This window comes from Thamnophis sirtalis, unplaced genomic scaffold (assembly GCF_051295495.1).
Source record: "Thamnophis sirtalis isolate CommonGarterSnake01/CBP01778 unplaced genomic scaffold, rThaSir2_p1.2 scaffold_6, whole genome shotgun sequence".
NCBI lineage: Eukaryota > Metazoa > Chordata > Lepidosauria > Squamata > Natricidae > Thamnophis > Thamnophis sirtalis.
The window spans coordinates 93803433-93828241 of NW_028261386.1; the positions used below are offsets into that span (position 1 = coordinate 93803433).

Genomic DNA, 24809 nt, shown 5'->3' on the forward strand with positions numbered 1-24809 from the left:
AGAGAGATAAATATTCACAAGTTAAAGATACAATCATTCTAAATATTTTAGTAAGTTTTGACCAACTTTAGCTTCAGTTTTGCAGAGTGCAGTGAAAGTAGACAAAGGTGGGTTGGATACCACATGGAGAAAGATTTTGGTTGGGTGTAACCTTTGGCTAGAAAGAATCAGAATTTCTCCTCAACATCAGAAGTAGTGAAACAGGAAATAAAGAAGAAGTAGTAGTAATATCTTTGGCTTTGTCTGGAAGTTAGCAGCTTTGGTAAGAAGTTTTATTTTTTCTTTGTTTCTTGTCAACCTGCTGTGATCTACCAAGTACTGGAAAGGTTAGTGACTGATTGATGATTATTTATTGTTGAACATAGGGTAATGGAAATGATTTGAAGATAGAAATATATACATATTTTCACAGAGCAAATTTTGTTTAAAACATATTTAGACTCTCCTCAGGTTTATGATTTGTGAGACTTATGATTATTCTAGGCATCTTGTTTTCCATTGTTGGAAGAAATGTCCATCTGGGTTCAGTTCCAAGTGGGAAAAAAGACACTGGAAACATGGGGACTGCTTGGAAAGATGGTTTAATGGTGGACAGGATCACATGGTTTGAGATCCTGGGCAAAAAGGGAAGAGATTCTGAAAGTGCCCAAGTTTTATGCCCTCTCTGGGCTTTTGAATTTGATTGTATTCTGATTGTTTGTTAGTCTCCCATGGGGCCATGCAGGGGTAACTTTGCAGGTTTGTCAGTGTCCCAAGCTTGGTTGAGCCTTGCTGGGTGATGTAATCTTCCCAGGTGCCATGTGGTGAGTTGTGTTGCTAGATGGGTAGAGGGCTAATCCTACCTTTGTTGGATCTTGGGTGAGGCAGTTTGCCTATGAATAGACCTAGCTATCTCTTTATCTCTTAAGTGTGGACATCTGCTGTTGGGCTATTGAGAGGGTGGGGGCTATTAAGAGTGAGTCTGCTTCCTGCCTAAAAAAAACATGTTTCTCCATTTCTCATCCAGGGAAATATAATATTCTGCCTTTTTATATTTCCTAGACTAATTCATTTTTCTAGGAGAGGGGTTGGTGCTAACTTGCTACACCATATAGAGATAACATGAAATGTCCCAAATATGGTACATTAGTTTAAGTACAGAACTGATGCTGGAGGATTCTCTCACTTCTTATCTATCCTATAGGATCATTCTGGGAAAAATGGAGGTAGCAACACTATCTATGACAGGGCTGTCAAACTCGCAGGCTGGATGCGTCACACACTGGCCACACCCATGCCCGGTTTAGTGAAGAGGAGGAAAAGTCACAATACATCACATGAAGCTGCTATGACGCCTGGAGTTTGACACCCTTGATCTAGGACATCTTGTGCTCCTGCAGGAAAATCAGGATTTGAATCTAATAAATCAACATATTTGCTGGATTTACATGATTCTCTGAAACACAAACTAGCAAATCACATTTAATCTATTATGCAAACTCAAACCCATATGATCAGTTAATATGGTGCGGTTTACTATAGGAACCAAGAAGATTTGTTATTTTCAATAAGTCATAATTGTTAACTATGCATAAGCGTGTCTGGCAAACATAGCCAACATTTGGGCTGGTACATTGAACTGAAAGTGGCTAGTTTAGTTTCTGACTTAAAATATTAAATGAGCATGTTGAGGCTAGTAAAACAGGCTTTGTGACTTTAATCAGTTGTAATTTATTAACTACATTTAGGTAAATAAGCCATAAATTCACATACATGAATCCATCTATTAAAATGAATGGCAGAAAATGCCCATTAAAATGCAAGTCCCTCACCAAAACACCTTGAGCAATCATAATTTACTCTAAAAAGCATTTGGAAGAATTTAGATAATTCTTTTTATAGTTTTTTATTTTTCATTTTCATAACATATAATCATATACATATAATGTATACTATTACATAGCCAACATCATATTATATTATTAAACGTTTCTATCAATTCATCTTACCATCAACTCCCCAAAAGAAAAAGGGAAAAAAACCCGTTATTGGCTCTTTTGCTCTCCATACACCATATTTGTTCATTCACTTTCTTCTCCCTCTCTCATCCCCCTCCCTACCTCCTTTCTTCTCTCTGTCCTCCTTCCCTTCTCTACTTCCCCTTCCTCTCCCCTACTATTCTCTCCCCTTTCCACTCCTCATTTCTCTCCTCCTCTTTAGATAAAGATTTAGATAACTTTAATATGCCATAAATTATGGCTTACTGACCACCGTGGCTTGAGTTCAATACATTAACGTAAACCATATTACAGTATAGTGTAAATATATAAAACTAAGTGCATTTCCAAACGACCCCTAGAGTACAATTAAGGTTCGGATATTCCATATGTTTCTTTCTCATTTACTTAACCTTTTGGTTGATATCAAAAAGCAAAGCAGGACCAAGGGATTTTTAAGGCAAACTGGGAAGTAAAGAAAAAGAAGAAGAGGAGGGGGGGATTAAAATCCGGAAGAAAGCAATACCGGCTGTTATAAATAAGACTGCAGAGAAGAGCATAACTCGACCTTTTATCCTTAATTTCCAAAGGGCGCTGAAGCGTGCCTGGGACGTCGTCATAGTAATAAATCTGGCTTGCTGACAGGTGAGTAAATATGAGATAATTTCCGATCTCAGCGGCTAACTTAAAAGGAGGGATCCCAGCCTTGGGTAGATTTCGGCTTCCGGCTGAATCGGAATCGCTTTTTCCGGACGCTTAGGAAGTTGCTGACCGCGGCAGCTGAACTTTATCGACTCTGTGAGGGTGGACCTCGAAGAGACAGGCAGGGGGGTTCAGCCTCCGCTCCTTTCCAAGCCGCTTTACAACAGGAGCTCCGCGGCTATGGAAAGCTACCAAGCGATGGGTCCCCCGGATGACGAGAGTCCAGGTGAGGGGGGAGGCAGAGCTTATTGTCGGCATTCCTGGGGTAGTTTTCTCCCCTCCCCGCAGTGCTCTCATCGGAGGAATGTCAGTCCGGAATTACAAACAGCCCCTGTGCTCTCCACATGTTTGATCATATGTAAGGCTAGTGGATTTTAACCGCTCTATCCTTAGAAAGAGGTTATGCAATGGTATTGATTTCTGGTGAGTGCCTAGGTTTTCTTGCCAAGTCCTCTACTTTCCTTGGCAAGGCTTACTAGTTTTCGTGGCAGGGCAAGGTTTCATTGCCTCCTTCCCAGGAGTGACAAAGCGACTGGACCAAGGTCAACTAGCTGGCTTTGTGCAGAAGGCAGGGCTAGTATTCACTGTGTCCTGGTTTTCTAAGTTAGTGCCTTAACCACTACATCAAACTGGCATACTTACAAAAATTAGCCTTGTAAACTGAATTTTTGAAGGTCATATCTACTACCTAGGAGTGCTTGAGGGGTTTTTTTGTTTTGTTTTGTTTTGTTTTTAACAAACTGGGAGATTGTTCATTGGGGTCCTGCCTGAGACACAAAATCTTAGGAAGAAAGCAAGGGCTAACTGCTTCCAAAGATTTCTTCCAAATGCTTAAAAAACAACAACAAACTACAGACACTATAATAGTCCAGGCAGTTGCCAGGTGTTGAGACTAATTTGAAGACATTAAAAACAATAATGTATATGACAGCTTGGTCCAGAGGTTAAAGGAATTGGGTTAGAATCTGGGACACTTCCATGAAGGAATTTAGATAGATCCCTCTCCTTCCCCCTCTCCCCACTCTCTCTCATTAGATTACATATAGGTTAGATTACATGTAGATTAAATATTATGTATATATAAATAAATACAGAGAAAGTAAAGAAAGATGAGTATGAAAATATCATAATGAAACCATTAAGTGATTAGTCCTGCCTTAGGCTGAAACCAGTTAAATTACTTTGGATTAGTCATTTTCTTTCAGTGTTAGGAAATAGGCAAATCACTTCTGAAAAGTGTTGTAAAGAAACCTGCAGGGACCTGTCCATTAATTCACTAGTAGTCAAGAGGGACATGAAGACACCTAAGATCAATATTACATTATAACTTGGTCTGAATAAAGAAGCACTGAGTTGCATTGTAAATATGTAAAATAATAACTTAGAATGTTAAATTAAAGATAAACATTACCTTGGTGATATTTTTCTTCTCTCATTGCTTAGTTCATACCTAGTATTTAGTCTGGAGCATTTCAAGACATAAAAATTTTAGTTTCAAAAATCTGATACCAACAAAATCAGTCTTTCTTGATCAGTCTTTCTTCAATTGTTTGGACTGAATCTTCTCAAGTTTCCAGCTAGCATATGAATTCTAGAAGCTGCAACCCAATTTATTTGGAAGTACAGTTGAATTCTCATATTCCTAATCCTACTGAAAGACAGATTTTGAATATTAATCTCTGTATTTCTAAAACTTGCTCAAGAATGAGTGAGTGTGTTTTAGAAATCTGTTGTTCTTGTTTTAACTACAGCTTTATAACAGAACTGTAGTCATGAATAGATTTGGGACAAGTTATAAAACAAGCATGCTCCTATTGAAATACAAGGTTCTGTATTTATTTATTTATTTGGCGAGCTGATGGGTGTCAGAAACTTGTTTGTTTCTATTAGTTTTGAAGGCTGAGTTTATTTTTCTATTCTAAGAGAGATTTTTGCTCCTCAGATAATGACAGATCGCAGATTGCCAATGAGGAACCAAAGCGGCTGAGCAGACAGCAGATGTTTATCATGATATCAACAGCATCCCTCAACTTTGGTTCAATGGTTTGCTACTCGATTCTGGGACCATTTTTTCCAAGAGAGGTAAATGGATGTATATGTTTAAAACAAAAGTCTGCAATAAGATTCTTTAATGATGGCCTCTGTGATACAGCAATTCATATAACAAAGACTCATTTGCTCTTTTATCAGTTTTTAGTTCACAAAATATAAAAACTCACATTTTGTATACTTTTATTTGCTACAAAAAGTGTTTTCTCTCCCTCCTCAAATCTAGTACATATGTAGGAGCAACATAATAGTTACAACATTTTTAAAAGTTGGTGTAGTTTTGAATTAGTTTAAATAATTATATCATTAGGTAGCTTTTTTCTTTGTCTATTTACTATTTTAAAAAACCAAATAAACATGTGCAATTCTTCCAACATCTTTCCTCTTGGTTGGATTAGATTTCCACTGAGTTTAAGCAGCCTTTTTAAAGCAGTTCCTACAAAGTTGTATACTTGCATTCTTTGAGGACTGAGCACCATTGTGCTGCTTGGTTTTTAAAAGGGAATTCAGAACATTCACTTCGCATTCATACAGAAACGGCTTGCATAATCATGGATATGTATTACAAATGATTACATCACCTCCATTTGTTGTAACAGTGTTCTTTTTGGTGTATGATTTACAATCACTCAGACATTTGAATATATGTGCAATTTTTCTCAAATTGTTACCACTTGCTAAACATTCACCTAAGCTGACAAAAAATAATTATACAAATGACTGAACTCAGAGAGATGGGGTACCAAAAGCAGCAAAAAATTCATACTACTTTTCAATATTTGCCACCATTCCAATGCCACAGGCGTTCATGCATTTAAATTTATTTTTCCTCTTGTTGCTTTTTTTTTTTTTTTGCTTTTTAAAACCCTGTAGTCCAGTGGTATCAAAGTTGCAATTACATATTGTCATGTGACATATTGCAACTTTCCCCCCTTTGCTAAAACAGGGGTGGGCATGGCGAGTATTTGATGCATCCAGCTGGCAGGCTGCAAGTTTGACATGCCTGCTGTAGTCCCTTAATTCAGGGTAGAGCTGGGCCGACTGAGTGGAACTGAGCATTTATTTTTGTAAGCCGCCCGGAGTCCTCCGGGATTGGGCGGCCTATAAATTCAATAAATAGAAATAGAATAGAAATAGAAATTACAGGCCAGATGCTTTTCCTGATGCCATGTGGAGTGTTAGGAATATAATTCTAACTGTTGGGTTGGCAATACATAAACCATGTAACAATGTTATACTTGTTTCTTTAAATCATACTGTAAAATGTGATTGGTTGCTGTTTTCCTCAATTGGCCATAAGAGGAAGCCAGAATGTCTGTTAGCTCTCTCTCTGTTTGTTAGATGCTAGGCTGATCTGATCTGAGTGCTGTGAGTTATTGTAAGTTTTGCAACTGTTAGCAAACCTTGATTACTGGACTGATTATATGTTACTGGACTATGTTATTTGGATTATCCCTTAACTGAAAGACATTGATGACTGACTGAATTATCCGTGTATGACTTGGACTGTTTGATGGACTCTGATATCTCTATTTCAACGAAAGTAAAAGCTTATTTAAACTGCAGTGTCTTGGTATGCTGGTTTGTGTGTTCTCCAACACGACTCTCACAACGCTTCGCTGAACATACTCGCTCTCCCAACGGGGAGCTTACATAACACTGGTTATGGGCCCAGAGTGTACCAGACGTAGCTAAAGGAGAGTTGGTGTTGATACGCAATACCGCATACAGACAGCTGTTCATTTAGTGATTTTACTATCCTGGAGAAGATGGTGAGCAACCCATCAACGTCTATCAATGATAACCTGGTTGGATGGAGCAAACTATGTTTCCTGGTCTATGAAATGCAGTCTACTTCTGCGTAGGGAAGGTTTATGGGATGCTGTACAGAATCCACCGGATGTAACTGCTTGGAATCCAGATAACGATGATGATGCAAAGAAGATAGCAGATTTTCAGTGAAGCAATGAACAGGCGTTGTGTATTATTGGTCTAACACTGAATGACCAACAATTAGTACACATTCGTGGAGAAGATTCTGCTGCAAGATGTTGGGAGAATTTGGAGAGAATTTATGTGCATGACACTGTAGGTGCACACATACATCTTACAAACTGTTTAGGGCACGTCTTCTGAAAGGTGGAGATATGTTAGCTCATTTAACATTCATGAAAGCGGTTTTTCAGGAGCTACATGAAAAAGAATTAATTTTTTCTGAGCTACATCAAGTTTATATCAAACTCTCCTCACTGGATTAGAGTTATGATGTTTTTGTGTTGTCTCTTGAAATCCTAACCTGAAATGAACTAACATTGGCTGACATTACTGCACGACTGTTGGAAGAGTCAAGAAGAAGGATGGAAAGGGAACAACTGAGAGAGAAACCACCACAACATGAGGAGTCACCTTCTACTGCCTATACTGTTCGAAAATGTTATTCTTGTGGCGCTAAGGGACATATAGCTAGGTTCTGTAAAAAGGCAAAACAGCAGAATGCTGGAAGAGCTAGAAAAAACGGTAATGTCAACTTAGCTATGTCTACTTTGGCTATGTCTAGCAATGCACCAGTAAACCATGATTTGTGGGTTGTTGATAGTGGAGCATCACAGTTCACTGCTAGTGATAGAAAAAGGTTTGTAAAAATGACCACGAGCAAGGAACATGTATGTTTGGCAAATGGATGGAAGGTGAAGGCGGCTGGTGAAGGTAATGCATGTTGTTCATTCCTAAAGGAGAAGTTACCAATGTTATATGTACCTAAACTGAAATTTAATTTATTATCAGTAAGGGCTCTAGTTAATATTGGCTATGTAGTAACCTTTAGGGGACATAACTGTATAATTGAAAAAGAAGGTAATAGGGTTACTGCCAAATTAACAAATGGTTTATATGTTATATCTCATGGCCAGATGGCTAACACAGTTTATGATAATGGGAAACCACATGACAAATGTATACATTTACTACATAGATGCATGGGCCACATTAATTTCAAGATGCTGCAACAAACTGTTAAGTTGGCTGAGGGAGTAAAACTAAAACCATGCAGTAAATATTTAAAGTGCAATGTTTGCAATCAGGAGAAGAGCAAAGTTACTCCTGCAAACAGACTGAATGGTTTTAAAACAAAGTAACCTCTGGAGGTTGTTTTTGCTAATATAATAGGACCTTTAAAACCCGTTTGGGAGATGCCTGTTATGTTTTGAGTATCATGGATCATTATTCCTGATATGGTTTCTGTTATTTAATGAAAAAACAGAAACATTTCAGCATTTCTTTAATTGCCTGAGGTTTGCTGAGAGAAAGATGAAAGCCAAGGTTATCACTGTAGTTACTGATAATGGGAGGGTGTTTACCAATTATAAATTCCAAACTATGTTGAGAACAGCTGGAATCGAGCACAAACGTTCTGCTCCTTATAGGCCACAACATAACTCGTTTGTAGAACGAAGGGGGCAAACATTACAGGCCATGGCTCGAACTATGATAGCTGGTTCAGGTTTGCCAGAAACACTGTGGGGTGAAGCTATGATGTGTAGTAACCATGTTTTAAATAATGTGAATACAACAACCGGTGAATTACCATTCACTAGGTGGCATGGCAAAAAACCAGATTTAAGTTACCTACATACATTCAGAGCCCCAGCATGGGGACATATTCCCTCACAAGTAAGACTGAAAGGGTAACATAGACCTTGACAGTTATTTTTTGTAGGTTACGAGGTCAACCATAGATCGTTTAGATTTTGGGAGAAAGGCACAACTAAGGTTCACTGTAGCACTAGTGCTAAGTTTATAGAACACATGGGGTGAAATAAATTAGAACCAACTGGCGATGTAATTATCGACACCCAGGTAGTCCCTAGTGATGAAATAGTAAAACCAGCAATTAAACCTGCAGCAGATATTTTTTCTTTGCACTCTAAGAGAAAAACATCTGCCGCTATCTCGGATTGAACTCTTAACCTTCTGAGTAGAAGGTGAGCAGCTTTACCACTAGGCCAACATGCCACTTTTTCCTGTTCTTATTTTATACTTTTATACTTGCAATCATTTTTCACAATACTGTAAGACTTACAGCTAAAAGGGAGTGTATAAATGTAACCATATCACAAAAAATGCAAATTATAGAAAACAAATCAGGTAAAAGACATGTATATTTTATCATAGTCAGAAGTTCTTTTCCTATGGCATTGTGGTAAGCCAATTTCCATTAGGCCATTTTGTAAAATTTGAGCTATGTAATTATTTTGTGCATTCTACTGACTTTTGTATTTGATTTTTTAAGGCAGAAAAGAAAGGAGTTAGTAGTACAATTGTTGGATTTATTTTTGGATGCTTTGCGTTATTCAACTTCCTGACATCATTGATAATGGGAAAATATGTAAGTATCTTCAAAAATACCATGATGACTACGCAAAAATATCATATAGCCTGATAAAAAGTTCATTGCACCAGTGAAATAGATCATAATGTTCTAATCTTCTGTAAACAAAGTGCCTGGGAAAAGTTAGCTTTCCAAATGGTAATGCATATTAACTAAAAACATTGTCGGTTGAACATGTGCCCTTAGATTTCTGCAAAAATTGACTCTCTCAACAGGTCTCTGAAATCCAAAACCATTCAAGTTATAAAGTAATCAAAGAATTTAGGACTATATGAGAATCTTAATTCATGGCCCAGGGGAAACAGAAAGAATTGCCGTATTTTTCGGAGTATAAGATGCAACTTTTTTTCCCTCAAAAAAGAGGCTGAAAATCTGGTTTTTTTGCCCCCTTTTAAAAAATGGCCATGCATAGCTTTTAGGAGGCTTCCAGAATGCTCCTGGGGGCTGGGGAGAGCAAAAATGAGTGAAAAACAGGCCGTTTCCCTCCCCCGCTAACCTCCAGGAGGACTCTATAAGCCTCCTAAAGACTATGCATGCCCTTTTTTTGACAAAAAACGGGCCCATTTTTGCCAAAAATGGGTGGTTTTCATGAAAAACAGGTCATTTTTGGGAGGTCTGCAGAGTGCAAAACCTTTTTTTAATTTCCCTTTTCAAAATCTTGGTGCAGCTTATACTCTGGTGCGTCTTATTCAGTACAAATACAAATACAGTAATATACAACTACAGTAATATCAATGGCATACTGTTCAATCTCTTCCAGCACATAAACAAATGCAAATCTGTAGCAAGCAAAATTTTCAATTCTCTCTCTCTCTCTCATTCTCTCTCTCTCTTTTTTTTCTCTCTCTCTTATCTAGTTTCTAGAACGCTCCAAATCTACCATCTTTGTGTAGAATATAACTCCACAATATATATTACAAATTACAACCAAAATTTTAAATTGAAAACAATATTTTATATTCTTATACAATCAGGAGTTATGACTAAAACATTTATGGTAAGAATAAAGACCAATCCATCAATTTGAAGGGCAGTCACAACAGCCTAGCCCTCATTCATTAGGCTTAGCGTAGCCAAGTATACACTTAAAAAAAAAACCTGGAAGGAAGAGATTGATCTCACATCAGAGGAAATATTATTCCAGACAGAGGTAGTGACTGAACACGTACTTTAAGATGACAATTCTAATTGGAATCACTTAGTGATTCCGTCCTATTAGATCTTATATGAGCTGTGGTGGCGCAGTGGTTAGAGTGTAGTAGTGCAGGTTCCTTCTGTTCACTGACTGCTGCCTGAAATTTGTCAGTTCAAATCTCACCAGACTGGGAGACAGGAAGCCACAGCAGAGGGGTGAAAGAGCCGCATGCAGCTCTGGAGCCGCAGGTTGCTGACACCTGCTCTAGAAAGAGTGCGGAGAACAGCAACTGAAATGATAAGAGAAGGACTGGAGGCTAAAACATACAATGAACCATTGCAAGTACTCGGAATGGCTCGTCTAGTAAAGAGAAGGACTAGGTGACACATGATAGCAGTGCTCCAATATTTGAGGGCTGACACAAAGAGGAGGAGGTCAAGCTATTTTCCAAAGCACCTGAAGGCCAGACAAGGAATAATGGATGGAAACTGAACAAGTAGGGATTCAACCTGGTAATAAGGAGAAATTTCAGTGAGAACAATCAACCAATGGAACATCTTGACTTCAGAAGTTGTGGGGGCTCCATCACTGGAAGTTTTCAAGAAGAGACTGGACTGCTATCTGTCAGAAATGGTGTTGGGTCTCCTACTTGGGTGGGACTAGATGACCTTCAAGGTCCCTTCCAACTCTGTTAATCTGTTAAATCTGTTCTGCTTTTAGCCATTTTGCAAAATTGAAAACCTTTATTATATTTTCTACATAACATATTTTTTTCAGTGTCCTGATCATCTAAAGCAGGACTGTCAAATTTGTGTTGTTACGTTATCAAGTGACATATGACTTTTCCGCCTTCGCTAAAACGGGGTGGAGTGGCCAGCATGTGATGCAACCAGCCCGTAGGCTGTGAGTTTAACACCCCTGGTTTAAACTATGGCTTTTCAAACTTTTTATGTTAGTTTTTTTTAAAAAAAAATCCTTGGAACCTTTAATTAAACAACAAAGCTATAGTGATAGAAAATGGCCTGTGTTTCCGTTGTTATGCCTTGCAGAATGGCAGCCATTTTGTGAATAGGCACAACCTCTTTTGTAGTCATTTAATGAGCACATCTTCAACATAAAAGTATTCAAATTGTCCACCAGCTCAAAATTTTTGCCTGATAGTTTATTACTGTATCTTGCATTTTCTATGAAATTTCAAAATTTTCCCATGGTGCTTCAGCAATATCAGGACCAATTTATTCTGCGGTGAATTTAGAATTAGATTCATGGTATGCATTTTACATTTTTAAAAACTATTTTATGGGTCAGTCACTTTTTCTAGATCTTTTCAATAAGCTTTGGTGATTATAAGCATTATTACAATACTGCTACTGCAGTAGTTCATAAAGTATCATCATGTCATTAATGTATGAACTGTTAGTAATAGTAAAGAACAGTTAATTGCACTAGTTTACTTCACTGTGTAAAACTAGGTTGAATTCTATGTTACAAATGTGGTTATGTCAATATATCATTTGTTTTTGAAACTTAAGAAAGTTTCCAAAGCAACATTTTAAAAAAAATATAATTTACAGCTTGTACAGATTGGAGCAAAATTTATGTTTATTGCTGGCATGTTCGTCTCGGGATGTGTCACGGTTCTCTTTGGGTGAGTATAGATATCTGTTTTATGCAGCATCTTTTCATAAAAGCTTTACTGTGTTGCTGTGGCTATTTTATTTTAGCATATGTATCTACTTTTTTCTTTTATTAACTTCTTTTATTAATTCTGTGATTGAAAGGATGGGTTATCTCTGGAGTTCATTGTTTTCATTCCTTTGAAAAATAGAAGTAACCTTTTTCCCCCCATTCCTTTTAATATTAGGCTGTAAGTCCCAGGCAATTATCTTGACCCTGATAAATTTATCAGGATGAAATGTTTGTTAGTGCTTCTGTGATTTGGAACATTGCTGAAAATACAAATTACTTTTATTTTATTCTGCAGTAGAACACTGCTAAACCAGTCAATATACTACAACTTTAACATCTGTCTAAATAACATCTGTTATTAAAGCAGGATTATCTGCTTTAAGAGATAGAGTAATTCATTATATCTTTCTCTTTAGATTTTTGGACAGAGCACCTGATGGGCCAATATTCATAGGGCTGTGTTTTTTGGTCCGAGCAATGGATGCAATTGGTTTTGCTGCTGCAGCGACAGCCTCATTTTCTATTCTCATAAATGCTTTCCCAAAAAATGTAGCTACAGTTATGGTATGTATGAAGCCAATCAAAATCATGTAACATAGGATGATTTTTGGGAAATCATCCTAGCTATGCTAGGAAACAGGGACGTGGAGGCAGGGGAGGCAGGGCCTCACCACTATCATCATGAAAAGAAAAAAAAAATTAAAAGGAAAAAGGCTGAGTTAGTTGCTGCCAGAGTCACAGTGGATGACACTGCTTAGTGCTTAACTGTGTAAAAAAGCCTCTTAAAAAGTGCCCTCTACAGGAGGCGGCAGAAGAATGAGGTGCCTCATTTAGTCTGACTTTATGATCACTCGAGCAGAGCTAAGCAAGGGTTAAAATCTGAAAAATTCCTTATGTAGATGAGGCACGTGGTCCTCCTGCCTCCTGTAGAGGGCGTTTTTTAGAGGCTTTTTGGAGGCTCTGGGAGCAGCTAGCTCTGTCTGACCTCAGAGCTCTTGCCTTTTTCCTTTTACATTTTTTTCTTTTCATGATGGCAGGCAAGAACAGAGTTGAAATCCTCTCTGAAACAGCTGGAAAAAGTACGTGTGTGGGCAGGGGGAAGGAATTCAAAAAGTTTGATTGCATGCAGAGCCACGTTGCCTTTTCAAACAAACACACCCACACACACACACACACAGAGCTGGATAAAAGTATATAAGCCCAGCTTCACTGATTACAACTTTGAAAAGGCAACGTGGCTCCACCTGCAATCAAAGGCTTGGATCGGAAGGCAGCAGGGGAATTGGGGAGGGGTATGGCAAAGGAGCTGCATTCAAGCCATTGGAAAATATATCCAATCCAACTTCTGTGTTTGTGTTTGTTTGAGAGAGAGTGAATGAAAGAGGGATCCAACTTCTCTGTGTCCGTGTGTCTGTTTGAGAGAGGAGGGAGGGAGGCAGAGAGGGAGGAAGGAGGGAAAGGAGAAGAAAAATAATGAAGTAAAACTTATTTTGCAAAGGAGAAAAACAAATGCTGTCGCTTTAAATCGGAATTGAGCATGCCTGGCTGTGGAATTCTGGGAGTTGAAGTCCACAAGTCTAAAAAAATTTGAAACCCCTGTGTAAGTGCCTCACCAGCCATAAACCTCACCACACGTCACTGCTAGGAAACAAAGTCAGATGAATGGCTATTTAAGAATAATGCCCATGTTGTGTATATCTAATAACATTTATAATATAATGTATACTTTGGTTGTATACTTTGGCAAAGAAGAGCAACTAAGATGATTAAGGGCCTTGAGACAAAAACATAGGAACTATGGTTGTAGGAATTGGGTATGGCCAGTCTAGAGAAAAGAACAACTAGGAATGACATGATAGCAGTATTCCAGTATTTGAATGGGTGCCCAAAAGAAGAGGGGGTCAATTTATTTCCCAAAGCACCAGAGGGAATAGATGGAAACTAATCAAGGACAGAAGCAATCTGGAATTAAGGAGAAACTTCATAACAATGAAGACAACCAGTGGAATGCTTGTCTTCAGAAGTTGTAGGTGTTTCATCACTAGAGGTTTTAAGAAAAGACTAGATAGCCACCTATCAGAAATCGTATAGGGTCTCCTGCTTGAGGAAGGGGTTGGACTAGTTTCCTCCAAGTTCCCTTCCAGCTCTAATCTGATTGATTGATTAATTGGTTGGTTGGTTCTATGACTGTTATAAGAATGAGCATTTCTTTTCTAAAAAAAATCTAAAAGCTCCACACCAAAGGTGTCAAATTTGTGTTGTCACAGCGGTATCGTGACTTTCACCCCTTTTGCTAAACTAGGTGTGGGTATGGTCAGTGTGTGATGCATCCAGCCCATGGGCCATGAGTTTAACAGCCCTGCTCCATACTCTGGTGAATATAGTATTTTCCATCCTAATATACAACAAAAGAACACAGTCATTTTCTTGAAAACTACCCTGATTCTTTCATCTTTTTGCTTCTCCTTATTCTGTGCTTTAATTTACTCTTCAGTCAGACCTCTATTTTGTAATTTCACCTCAATCAAAAATAGAGGATGCTTAATTCTAACTTTGTAACATACTTTAACCAGTAGAATGAGAGAAAAAAAATACAGTATCCTCCATATCTATATATATATTTTGAAATAATTGACTCTGTCTTTCCTTGCCTATTACTTGCAGTCATAATAGGCTATTGACCTAATATAAGGTAAAGGTTCCCCTCGTACATATGTGCTAGTCGTTCCTGACTCTAGGGACGGTGTTCATCTCTGTTTCAAAGCCAAAGAGCCAGCGCTGTCCAGAGACAGCTCTGTGGTCATGTGGCCGGCATGACTAAATACCGAAGGTGCACGGAACGTTGTTACCTTCCCATCAAATGTGGTTCCTATTTTTCTAAATCCATTTTTACATGCTTTTGAACTGCTAGGTTGGTTGAAGCTGGGACAGGTAATGGGAGCTCACTCCGTAACATAGCGCTAAGGATTCAAACCACCGAACTGCTGACCTTTCTGATTGACCAGCTGAGCGTCTTAGCCTCTGAGCCATCGCCTCCCATTGACCTAATATAGCTAGATGCAAAATATTGATTCTCTCCTCCTTCACGTATCTAAAATATGAGGTCTTTTCTGAAAAGAAATTGTTGTCCACAAAACATCTAAGAAAGAGGGGAAATTAGGCTTTGTAGCTCAACAGTAAAGAATTTTATCTTTCTACATCGGTTGCCAAAAATCAGATGCCTCCCTGTGCCATAAAAGCTCAAATTGAGGGAGAAAGACTGAAAGACATCTAACTGTGATTTGACACTTCTTGAGGCATTCATAGGAAGGCTATAATACACTGAATTCCCTTGAGAAAAAGTTTATCCAGAAAAAATGAATTGATGAGCCCATGCATTTTTGATTTTCTATGGATAACCTAATTAAACCAAAGGGCAGCTCTGTTCTTGTATAAGCTAGCTTTTAAATTGAGTGCTGATGAAATTCAATCACAACAAAAGGAATTAAAATTATATGCATTCTTTTTGAGCACTACTTATGCCAAGAAAAATATGTTTTTGTTTAAGATAATGCATTACTTTTGGAATAACAAGAAATTCAGCAGCCAATAGGGTTTGGGAAATTGATTACCAAAATAACAGAGAGGAAGAGTAATAGGAGTATTGCAAGATACAAGGAGCTGGTGAAGAGACTGAAGAATTAAACTCCCACTAGAATTAAACCACTCTGGACAACTGATAAGCTCACAAAAGCTTGTGCCTTTTAATACAATCTGTTAGTTAAAAAAGATGACTCCTCGGTAAATTTACTTATTCTCACTTCTGCTTAATGGCAAGTAGTTGTTTCATTTTATAGATTTTTGCTAACTTCTGGTGGAATCCTTTCTGCTTTCATGGTTTTAATGAACCCTATCATCCAGAGCCTACAGCTAATACAAAATGCAGCAATCTAATGGGCATTTGGAATATAGAATCATAGGGCAGGAAGGGATCTCGGCAATTCAACCCCTGCTCAAGGCAGGAGTTCTATACCATACTGGTGAAATGGTTGTTCAGTTCATTTTTGAAAACCTTGAGTGATGTAGCATCCACAATTCTAGGAGCCAAGATATTCCATTGATTGTTTTCAGTGTCAGAGTTTTTTTTCTTACTTCTAGGTTGGATTTGACAAGGTGCCACCCATTACTTTTTGTCCTGCTCTCTTGTGCTTCAGAGAATGAGTCAATCCCCTCTTCTCTGTGACAATCCCTCCAAATATTGGAAGACAGTTATTATGTCCCCCTCAGTCCTTCACTTTGGTAGGCTAGACTTCCCTAGTTTCCCCAACCATTCACCATACAATTTAGTCTTCATATCATTTCTCAACCTTGTTGTACACTTTTTAGGACCTTAGCATTTTTTTTTATTGTGGTGACCAGAACTGTATACAGTATTCCAAGTAGGGCTTCACTAGCAGTGGTGGGTTCCGGATCCCAATGCAACCGGAATGGTGCAATGGGGCCCAGCATCCACCACATGAACACACGTAGCACATGCGCACAGTGCACGCATGTGTCCTTACCTCCTGTTACGCTCTGCAATGCCTCCGTGACACCTCTGTGATGCTCTGCAATGCCTCCGTGACGCTCCAGCTGCTCGGTGGAGCATTGCGCAGGCGGTGTATGCTCCGTGCATGTGCACGGAAGCGCAGAAGAGCTCAAATATAGGTAAGGAATGCGGGCGGGTGGGTAGACCCTCCGGAGCACCGGAACAAAACGGTACCTGGTGCTCCCGGCAGGCACTGGTACGCCTGTACGGGGGCATACTGGTCGTAACCCACCACTGTTCATTAGTGCAGTATAAAGCAGTATTATCATTTTTTAGTATGCCAATATGTCACTGAGCTGCATAGGCTGCTAGACAGTTTCCAGGAGCAATTCAAGATGCTGGTTGTTATCTATAAAGACCTTTCTGGCATCAAGCCTGGATACCTGTGGGACTGCCAACTGTTTCTCCCCACCTAATATGAATGTATATTCCAGATCCCTTTTATTAAACAGTGATATCTTATGGATTTGAGGTAGTGTGTCTTCTCTGTGGCGACCTCAGTGCTCTGGAACAATTTCCCCTCAGAGATAAAACAGCACCTTCTCTCCTTCCTTCTTTCTGTCAGGACTGGGGTTAAAGTGTTTGTGACAATCCTGGTCTAGGATGTTATCATTATGATTATTTTGGTCCAGGCTGCCTGTGGTGCTGTATGTTTTTAAATGCTTGCAATGTTTTTGTATTTTTAGCAGTCCAGAGTCTATGAGAGTGGGCAGCTATAATGAATTTTAATAATACCACTAATAATATTAATAGTAACACAAGGATCCTTTGCTTGCTGGTTATTTCTATTTTATTCTGTTTTTATTCCACGCTTCGGAAAAGTACTCTTTAAGGATCCTAAAAAGAAGGTTTTAAAACATCAAACACTTGCACTTAAGCATTAAACAAACAGAAACATTTTAGAGTTTAAAATGACAATAAAAAGCCACTCAGAATAAAATGGGTAACATAATATAAAGCAACAAGCAGAGGCGGAAAAAAATTCAGCTCATTATTAATTAAATAGGGATTTGTTAATGAAGGCACTATTTGAAAATGACAAAAAAACCTTCCACCTAAATTATATGTACTGTATATTTCTCTAAAATAAATGATCCTGTACTTTTGCCAGCCTCTTGGATGTCTTTAATAGGTAACAATTCAGAATAATCTCTAGGTACTCTAGGAGGCCAGAAAAGTTAACTGGACTATAATTCTTTTCATAATCTTCTTTTTCCCTTTGTACCTTCAAGTCAGCATTAATTGAATGCCTGGATTAGTTTCTGCAGTTTTCTTGGCAAGGTTTCAGAATGATTTGCTATTGACTCCTTCCTGGGGCTGAGAGAGTGTGACTGGCCCAAAATCATCCAGTTGGCTTTGTGCTTAAAGTGGGACTTTTGTGCTTTTAAAATGTGTCAGCAATTGTTTGTATTGGGGTTCTGTGCACCTGTTACATGCAAGAAGCCATCTGCAGTCCATTCTTATAGCACTCTTGTTAATAAATGACAGTTATTCACCAAGCCTGTAGGTTTCTTCTGGTGCCAAAACTCCATCCTTAATAACTGCACTGCTGTTTCTTCTTTCTTTTTAGGGCATTCTTGAAGTCTTTACCGGATTGGGATTAGTGTTGGGTCCTCCAATTGGTGGCTTTTTGTACCAGAGTTTTGGCTATGAAGTTCCTTTCATTGCCCTTGGAAGTGTAATGCTGCTCATGGTGCCTCTGAATATGTTCATCTTACCAAATTATAGTAGGTGGAGGTTTTATTGCCTTTCTTATTACCACTGGGGAAAGGAAAGGGAACATAAGGTTTGTGCTGTTTAACTCAATTAATGATGACTTTCTTTCCTTGAGTGGGGGATTGTTGATTTTTGAGTACAGATAGTCCTCAACGTTTGACCACAGTTGAGGCCAAAATGTATGTTGTTAAGCGAGAAATTTGTTAGGGGAGTTTTGCCCCAATTTACAACTTTTCTTTCCAATTTCCCATTTCTTAAGTCACTGCAGTTATTAAATTAATGACATGGTTGTTAAATGACTCTGCTTTCCCCATTGACTTTGCTTTTCACATGATCACAAAATGGGGTTACATGGTCCTGGGACACTACAACCTTCATAACCAATTGCCAAGCCTCCAGATGACCATGGGATGCTGCAACGGTCATAAGTGTGAAAAACGGTTGTAAGTCACTTTTTTCAGTGCCATTGTGACTTTGAATGGTCACTATGTGAACTGTTGTAAGTTGAGGACTACTTGAAGTCCTCAACTTACTACCACAATTGAGCTCAAAAATTTTGTTGCTAAGTGAGACAGTTGTTAAGTGAGTTTTGCCTCACTTTATGACCTTTTGCCACATTTGGTAAGCGAACTGCTGCAGTTGTTAAATGAATCATGTGGTCATTCAGTAAATCTTGAAAGCAGCTCCATCTTCTCTTAGGACTGCCTGCTGCCATATGATCTCAGGAGAAGACAGGATTGTTTTAAAGAACTGCCACATGAGCTACCTTTGTGCACATTCTGAAGCAGGGGTGTCAAGCTCAAGGCCCGGGGGCCAGATATGGCCCACGCGGCTGTCCTGGAAACAGTGAAGGACTGGCCCAAAGTGCTTCTGCCAGCAAAAAAAGGAACTTGTGAGCGCTGTGTGCAGCCCTCCTGAGCTCCTTTTTCACTGGCAGAGGGTTGCAGCAGCCGAAATGGAACTTGGAAGGCCGTTTTCGCTGGCAGAGTGCGGCGCCCCCAACATAAGTGACCTGGAGTTGGCCATGCCTACCCCGGGCCCCCAAGGTCAAACACAACCTTGATGTGGCCCTCAATGAAATTGAGTTTGACACTCCTGCTCTGAAGCATGCCAGAGCTCTGCTACAATGGATTTATGTATTTGCTAAAATATTTTTTCTCTTAAATGGCAATCTGTTCCCGTATGCCTCTGGGAAAGCTTAGAAAGCAGTGAAAAGCAAGAGAGATGATAGCAGTGTGTGTTTGTGTGTGTGTGTGTGTAATATTTTACATGAGTGTGTTCTGCAGTATAGTAAATATAATTTTCTATAGTGTTGAAAATTAATTGTAGCGGCATTAATGCTAATGGAAGCTGTTAGCCTTTCTGATAAACAAGTTCGGCAGGTTCTTTTAGCATTCGAAATGCATAGAAATGGGATGGGCTGAAGGTGATATCAGGGCAAGAACTGGATTTGGGCATGATCACTTCTAACTGTATTCATATTCATTTGTATGCTAGACATTCTCCTGCTTTTTTATACATGGTATATACAGGATGCTACCTGATGTCCCGATATATTAATCTGGCTCATAACTGATATTTTAAATGATTTGTGTTCTTGTTTATAAGGAAAATGCATGATAAATACAATTTGTGTGTCAACCTGGTTAGATATTAACAGGAAAAAGCTATTTTCTTTTCTTTATCTGACTCGGGCAAGGACTAGTATCTTTTAATGTGTAAAATATTTGTACAGATTAGTTTCTATAATAATTAATTTTATATTCTATGTTTTTCTAATTACAGATTCAGTTCCTAAGAAAGATTCATTCTTGAAGCTTATTCTTATACCAAAAGTTGCAATCCTTTGTCTAAATATATTTGGACTAAGTTCAAGTATAGCCTTTCTGGATCCCACAATGTCATTATTTGTCTTGGAAAAAGTAGGTGCATTTTTGGAAGAAAAAATATATATTTTGGATACATCCTATCCATTCTAAAATAACTCATTAAGCTTAATAGATTTGATAAAAGATTTATAAATCATGGGTATATAACAAATATTAGGAGCGTGTTTTAACCTTTCAAATGGTTGTTACATTTCTAGGTGTTTCTTCCTACATTGTAATTCTAATTACCAGGGCCAAAGGGCCATATGGCCTCCAAAACATAAATAAGTTCATGCCTCAGAAATTATAACCTTTAAAACAGGAGTGTCAAACTCAAGGCCCGCAGGTTGATCTGGCCCGCGGGGTGCTTAGATCTGACCCGCAGTGCCACCCTGGAAACAGTGAAGGACTGGCCCGCAGTGCCTCTGCCAGCCACACGTCCCCGCACCCCCACGAGCTCTGTTTTCACTGGCAGAGGGCTGCAGGAGGCCATTATGGCTGAAAACAGAGCTCGGAAGCCTGTTTTCACTGGCAGAGCACTCTGGTCACCACAGGCACTCCGACACGAGTGATGTTGAGCTGGCCACGCCCACCCTGGCCACGCCCACTCCAGTCCCCTGAGATCAAAAACAACCTTGATGCGGCCCTCAATGAAATCGAGTTTGACACCCCTGCTTTAAAATAACCTAAGACCATTACTAACATGAAATACATCTGATGTGATTCATCTTCAGCCACATGGTCGATGCAGGTAATCCTTGACTTACGACCACAATTGAGACCAGAATTTCCATTGCTAAGCAAGGCAATTGTTAAGTGACTGAAGCCTAATTTTACGACATTTCTTGGTATTGTTGTTAAGTGAATCACGGCAGCTATTAAGTTAGTAATATGATTGTTTAGTGAATCTGGTTTCTCCATTGACTTTGCTTGTGAGAAGGAAACAAAAGCGGTCAGGTGACCCAGGATCACTGAAGCCGTCATAAATATGAAACAGTTGCCAAGCATCTGAATTTTGATCACGTGATCATGGGAATATTGCAATTGTCATAAGTGTGAAAAAGTGTCACAAGTCACTTTTGTCAATACCGTTGTAACTTTGAACGATTACTAAATGAACTATTGTCAATTGAGGGCTATCTGTATTGAATTAATATTATATTCTGTTTTTATGCCGTAACAAGAATGTTGATTTTCTTTCTATAGTTTAAATTGCCAGTTGGATACGTAGGATTGGTCTTTCTGGCCTTAGCACTCCCTTATTCCTTATCTTCACCACTTCTTGGTTTTCTAAGTGATAAAAAGCCGGTGAGTACAAGATCTTACCTCATCCTTATTTCAATTTTTAAACTTCTTTAGATTTGCCAGTTGTGATTATCCAGTATTGGTGTTTAGGTTTGACATGCTTCAGAAGCCAAATAATAGAAATCCTTGTGTTGACATTGGATCTTACCAAATCCCATAGATCAGCTATGAAGACGTGTTTCTGCCCAATGCGTTTCCTCAGCCAAGAAATGGTAAGAAATAGCAATACAATATATTCATAATGTGTGGAAGGACTGTAGAGCTGGCTTGTCAAAGCCATCCAATCAAAGAGTACCATCTCTGATGTGATAGATGTGATGAAACATATGTTTTGCATGCAAAATGTTCATAGCAAAAAGTTCACCAATACCACGGCTCTCTGTAATTTGGAAAGCTATTGCCAATGATAGCACATGGACCTGTGTTCATAGCAGAGGTGGGTTCCTACTGGTTCAGAACGGTTCGGCCAAGTAGGTAGTAACTCGCCCACCCGGTTCTATCGGTGGCAGCGGAGGCATCTTGATTTTTGGTTCTGCTCATGCGCAGAACAACCCTCATTGCAAAAATGTAATTGTTTTTCCTTTTCTAATGTTGTGCGCATGCACACACCTTTTTAGGTGCGCTTAAAAAAAACTGCCCACCGAACCAGCAGTAATGCCCGCAGCAACCCACCTTTGGTTCATAGTTTAAATTTTACGTTTTAACAGGGAGGAGGGACTCCTATTTGAAAACAGACAAGTTGAATCCTAAATTTTGGAAGAACCAGTTTGCTTGTGAGACACTTTCATTGGGAGAAAGAGAAAAACTGTTTTCCCTTTCCTCTTGAAAAAGTAACCTCTTTCAGAGGATTGGTTACATCTTCTAAAAAGAACATGAAGATGAATGTTAGGTTCTGGTTGAACTGAATACATGAAATGATCTAATGTGAGTTTTCTCAGTTAGTTCACTTTATTCCCTATGGATTGAATTAATGCATTCGATTTATTCAAATATGATATTTTGATGAGAATCAAGTTCTTTGTCTGTCTCTTACAGAGTTTAAGGAAATGGCTGCTAATCGTTGGAGCTTTTCTGGCCTCATTATGCTATTTTTTCTTAGGGCCAGCTCCCATCTTGCACATTGAAACGTAAGATATACTTCACTAATGTCTAAACTGACAATTTTCCTGGTCTGAAGTTTTCCTGTTTATCAAGTCAGTAAGGAAGGGACTGTGTATTAACTAGTAATATCAAATTTTTGAACCCCAATAAATGAACTCTGCTGCTTAGCATTAGTATTCTTTTTAATGTTTCTTCAGTCTGTGGATGGAAAAACAGCTATACAATTTTCTTTTTCCTTACCTGTGAATGGGAAGGCTTAGAGATGTTCCAGATCAGGAATTCTGCTATCACCTCATTTTATTTCAGTTTTTATTTGGAAAGAAAATAATGGTATTCCTGGGAATTCCTGGGGAATACAGGTAGTCTTTGACTTACAACAGTTCATTTAGTGACAATTCAAAGTTACAATGGCACTGATAAAAGTGGCTTACAGCCATTTTTCACACCTATGACTATTGTAGCATCTCCATGGTTACATGATCAAATGTCCCAGGTCACAATGTCCCAGGGTCGTGTGATCACCTTTTGTGACCTTCTGACAAGCAAAGTCAATGGGGAAGGCAGATTTACTTAACAACGATGTTACTAACTTAACAACTGTGGCAAGAAAGATCGTAAAATGGGGCAAATGTTCCACTTAGCAGCATAAATTTTGCATTCGATTGTGATCATAAATTGAGAATTACCTTATATGAAAGAAATTAGAAAATTGCATGCTTTTCATTTAAGCCAGGACGTATCAGGGCTCTAATAGATGGTTAGAGATTCAGGGATTAACCTATGTGCTTGTCACTAAACTGTAGCCCTTCCCACAAAGTTATGTAGTTTTCTGAGGCTCAAAGTCCCATTTCCTGCTTCTCATCCAGCGGGGGGCTGCTGCTGGTTCGGACTGTTTCGGGTGAACCGGTAGTTTAGATTCTCCACAGTTTGGCAACCAGCAACTCCCACCACTGGCTGGCCCTGCCCTGCTCATTTTTCAGCCTGTTTTCAGGGCCATTTTCTGGGCTGTTATATTGGGAGTTTTCAGGCCATTTTTGCCCTGAAAATGGCCCAAAATATGGTGTGAAAATGGTCCAAAAATGGCATGAGAGTGGTCAACAAAGGGCCAAAAAATGGCCCCGATAACTTTTTGGGCTGTTTTTCAGACCATTTTTGGTCATTTTGGGGGCCACAATGGCCTAAAAACAGCCCAAAAATTGCCTGAAAACGTCCCCAAAAAGAGTCTGATAATGGCCCAAACATAGCCTGAAAAAGGCCCCCCAAAAGGCCTGAAAATGGCAAAAAACCTAGCTAAAAATGGGTAGGGCCAAGGCCAGCCAGTGGTGGGATTAGCCCCAATCGGCTGAATCCTTCCTCTGCCTTTGAGATGAGTGGCCAGGGCGTGGAGATGGGTGTGATGAGTGATGTCACCCATCCAGTCACATAACCAACCGGCCACACCTACCGAACCACAGAACTAGTTGTTAAGTTATTCAAGTCCCACCACTGTTCTCATCCTTATTCCTGTGCAGTGAGAAACATGTTTCTTGTTATTCATTAGCAAAATGTTAATTCCATTGTTCAAAATTAAATAATGGTTATGAATGGAAGCTCAGTAGATATCTTTGAGGAAATCAGAAATTAGGCAGCTTTGAGCTTTAATAGCATAGGAATATATTAACAATTATGATGATTAGTTTGGAAATGGAGATGCCAATCTAAGGGCAGGTGGCTCCATTGTATGAGCCCTGTTTCTGGAGAGCAGGATCAAACAATGTCCTCCTCTATCCATCCTCAGCCTATAATGCAAACTGTGCTTGTTATTGCTTGCTCTATGCATAAAGGGCTGTTTTCCACTCGTGCCAACTCAAATATTGCTATCTGATTTCTTGTTCTTGCAAGAAATCTCTGTTCCGGCTACTGTTATTGCTGATGTTCCAGTTGCATATTGGTTAGGACATTTCTCTGACATACAGACGAGCACTGGCTTAAAACATAGCAAAATCACCCTTCCTTTCCCTGGTTTATAACAACTCACCATGGCCAATTTGGTGCAGCCAACTCACTGTGGCCAACTCATCATGGCCAACTCATCATGGGACAACTCACCTTGGGACAAGAGTTACACTAATATCAAAGAAACAGTGGAATTGAATCTTAAAGAAAGGATGCCAAAGGAAGGACAAAATGGCAACTGTCAAAATAATGTTTTATGGTAAATAATTAAATTGAATTATTGAATTGCCTGAAGCAAGTTGTACCATGGCGAGCTGACCATGATGAGTTATCACATGGCAAGTTGGCTGCAGTGAGTTGTCCTTTCCCTTCCCTCCCC

At 39.0% G+C, this 24809-nt stretch overlaps 1 protein-coding gene across 3 annotated transcripts in view; it reads left to right on the top strand.

Moving 5' to 3' along the window:
* Positions 1 to 2705: 2705 nt before the first annotated feature.
* LOC148045095 (MFS-type transporter SLC18B1-like) overlaps positions 2706 to 24809 on the top strand; it is a 36445-nt gene continuing 14341 nt past the window's right edge. Inside the window, exons 1-9 of one of the 3 annotated variants that reach the window (XM_087718466.1) lie at positions 2706 to 2904; positions 4621 to 4760; positions 9016 to 9111; positions 11824 to 11897; positions 12355 to 12502; positions 18076 to 18232; positions 20007 to 20143; positions 21296 to 21397; positions 22430 to 22521. In XM_087718466.1, coding sequence (XP_087574592.1) covers positions 2859 to 2904; positions 4621 to 4760; positions 9016 to 9111; positions 11824 to 11897; positions 12355 to 12502; positions 18076 to 18232; positions 20007 to 20143; positions 21296 to 21397; positions 22430 to 22521 — 992 coding nt within the window. In that variant the 5' untranslated portion in view covers positions 2706 to 2858. Of the gene's footprint in view, positions 2905 to 4620; positions 4761 to 9015; positions 9112 to 11823; positions 11898 to 12354; positions 12503 to 18075; positions 18233 to 20006; positions 20144 to 21295; positions 21398 to 22429; positions 22522 to 24809 lie in introns of those variants that run through there. The other 2 variants (XM_087718465.1, XM_087718467.1) reach the window with 2 other exon arrangements.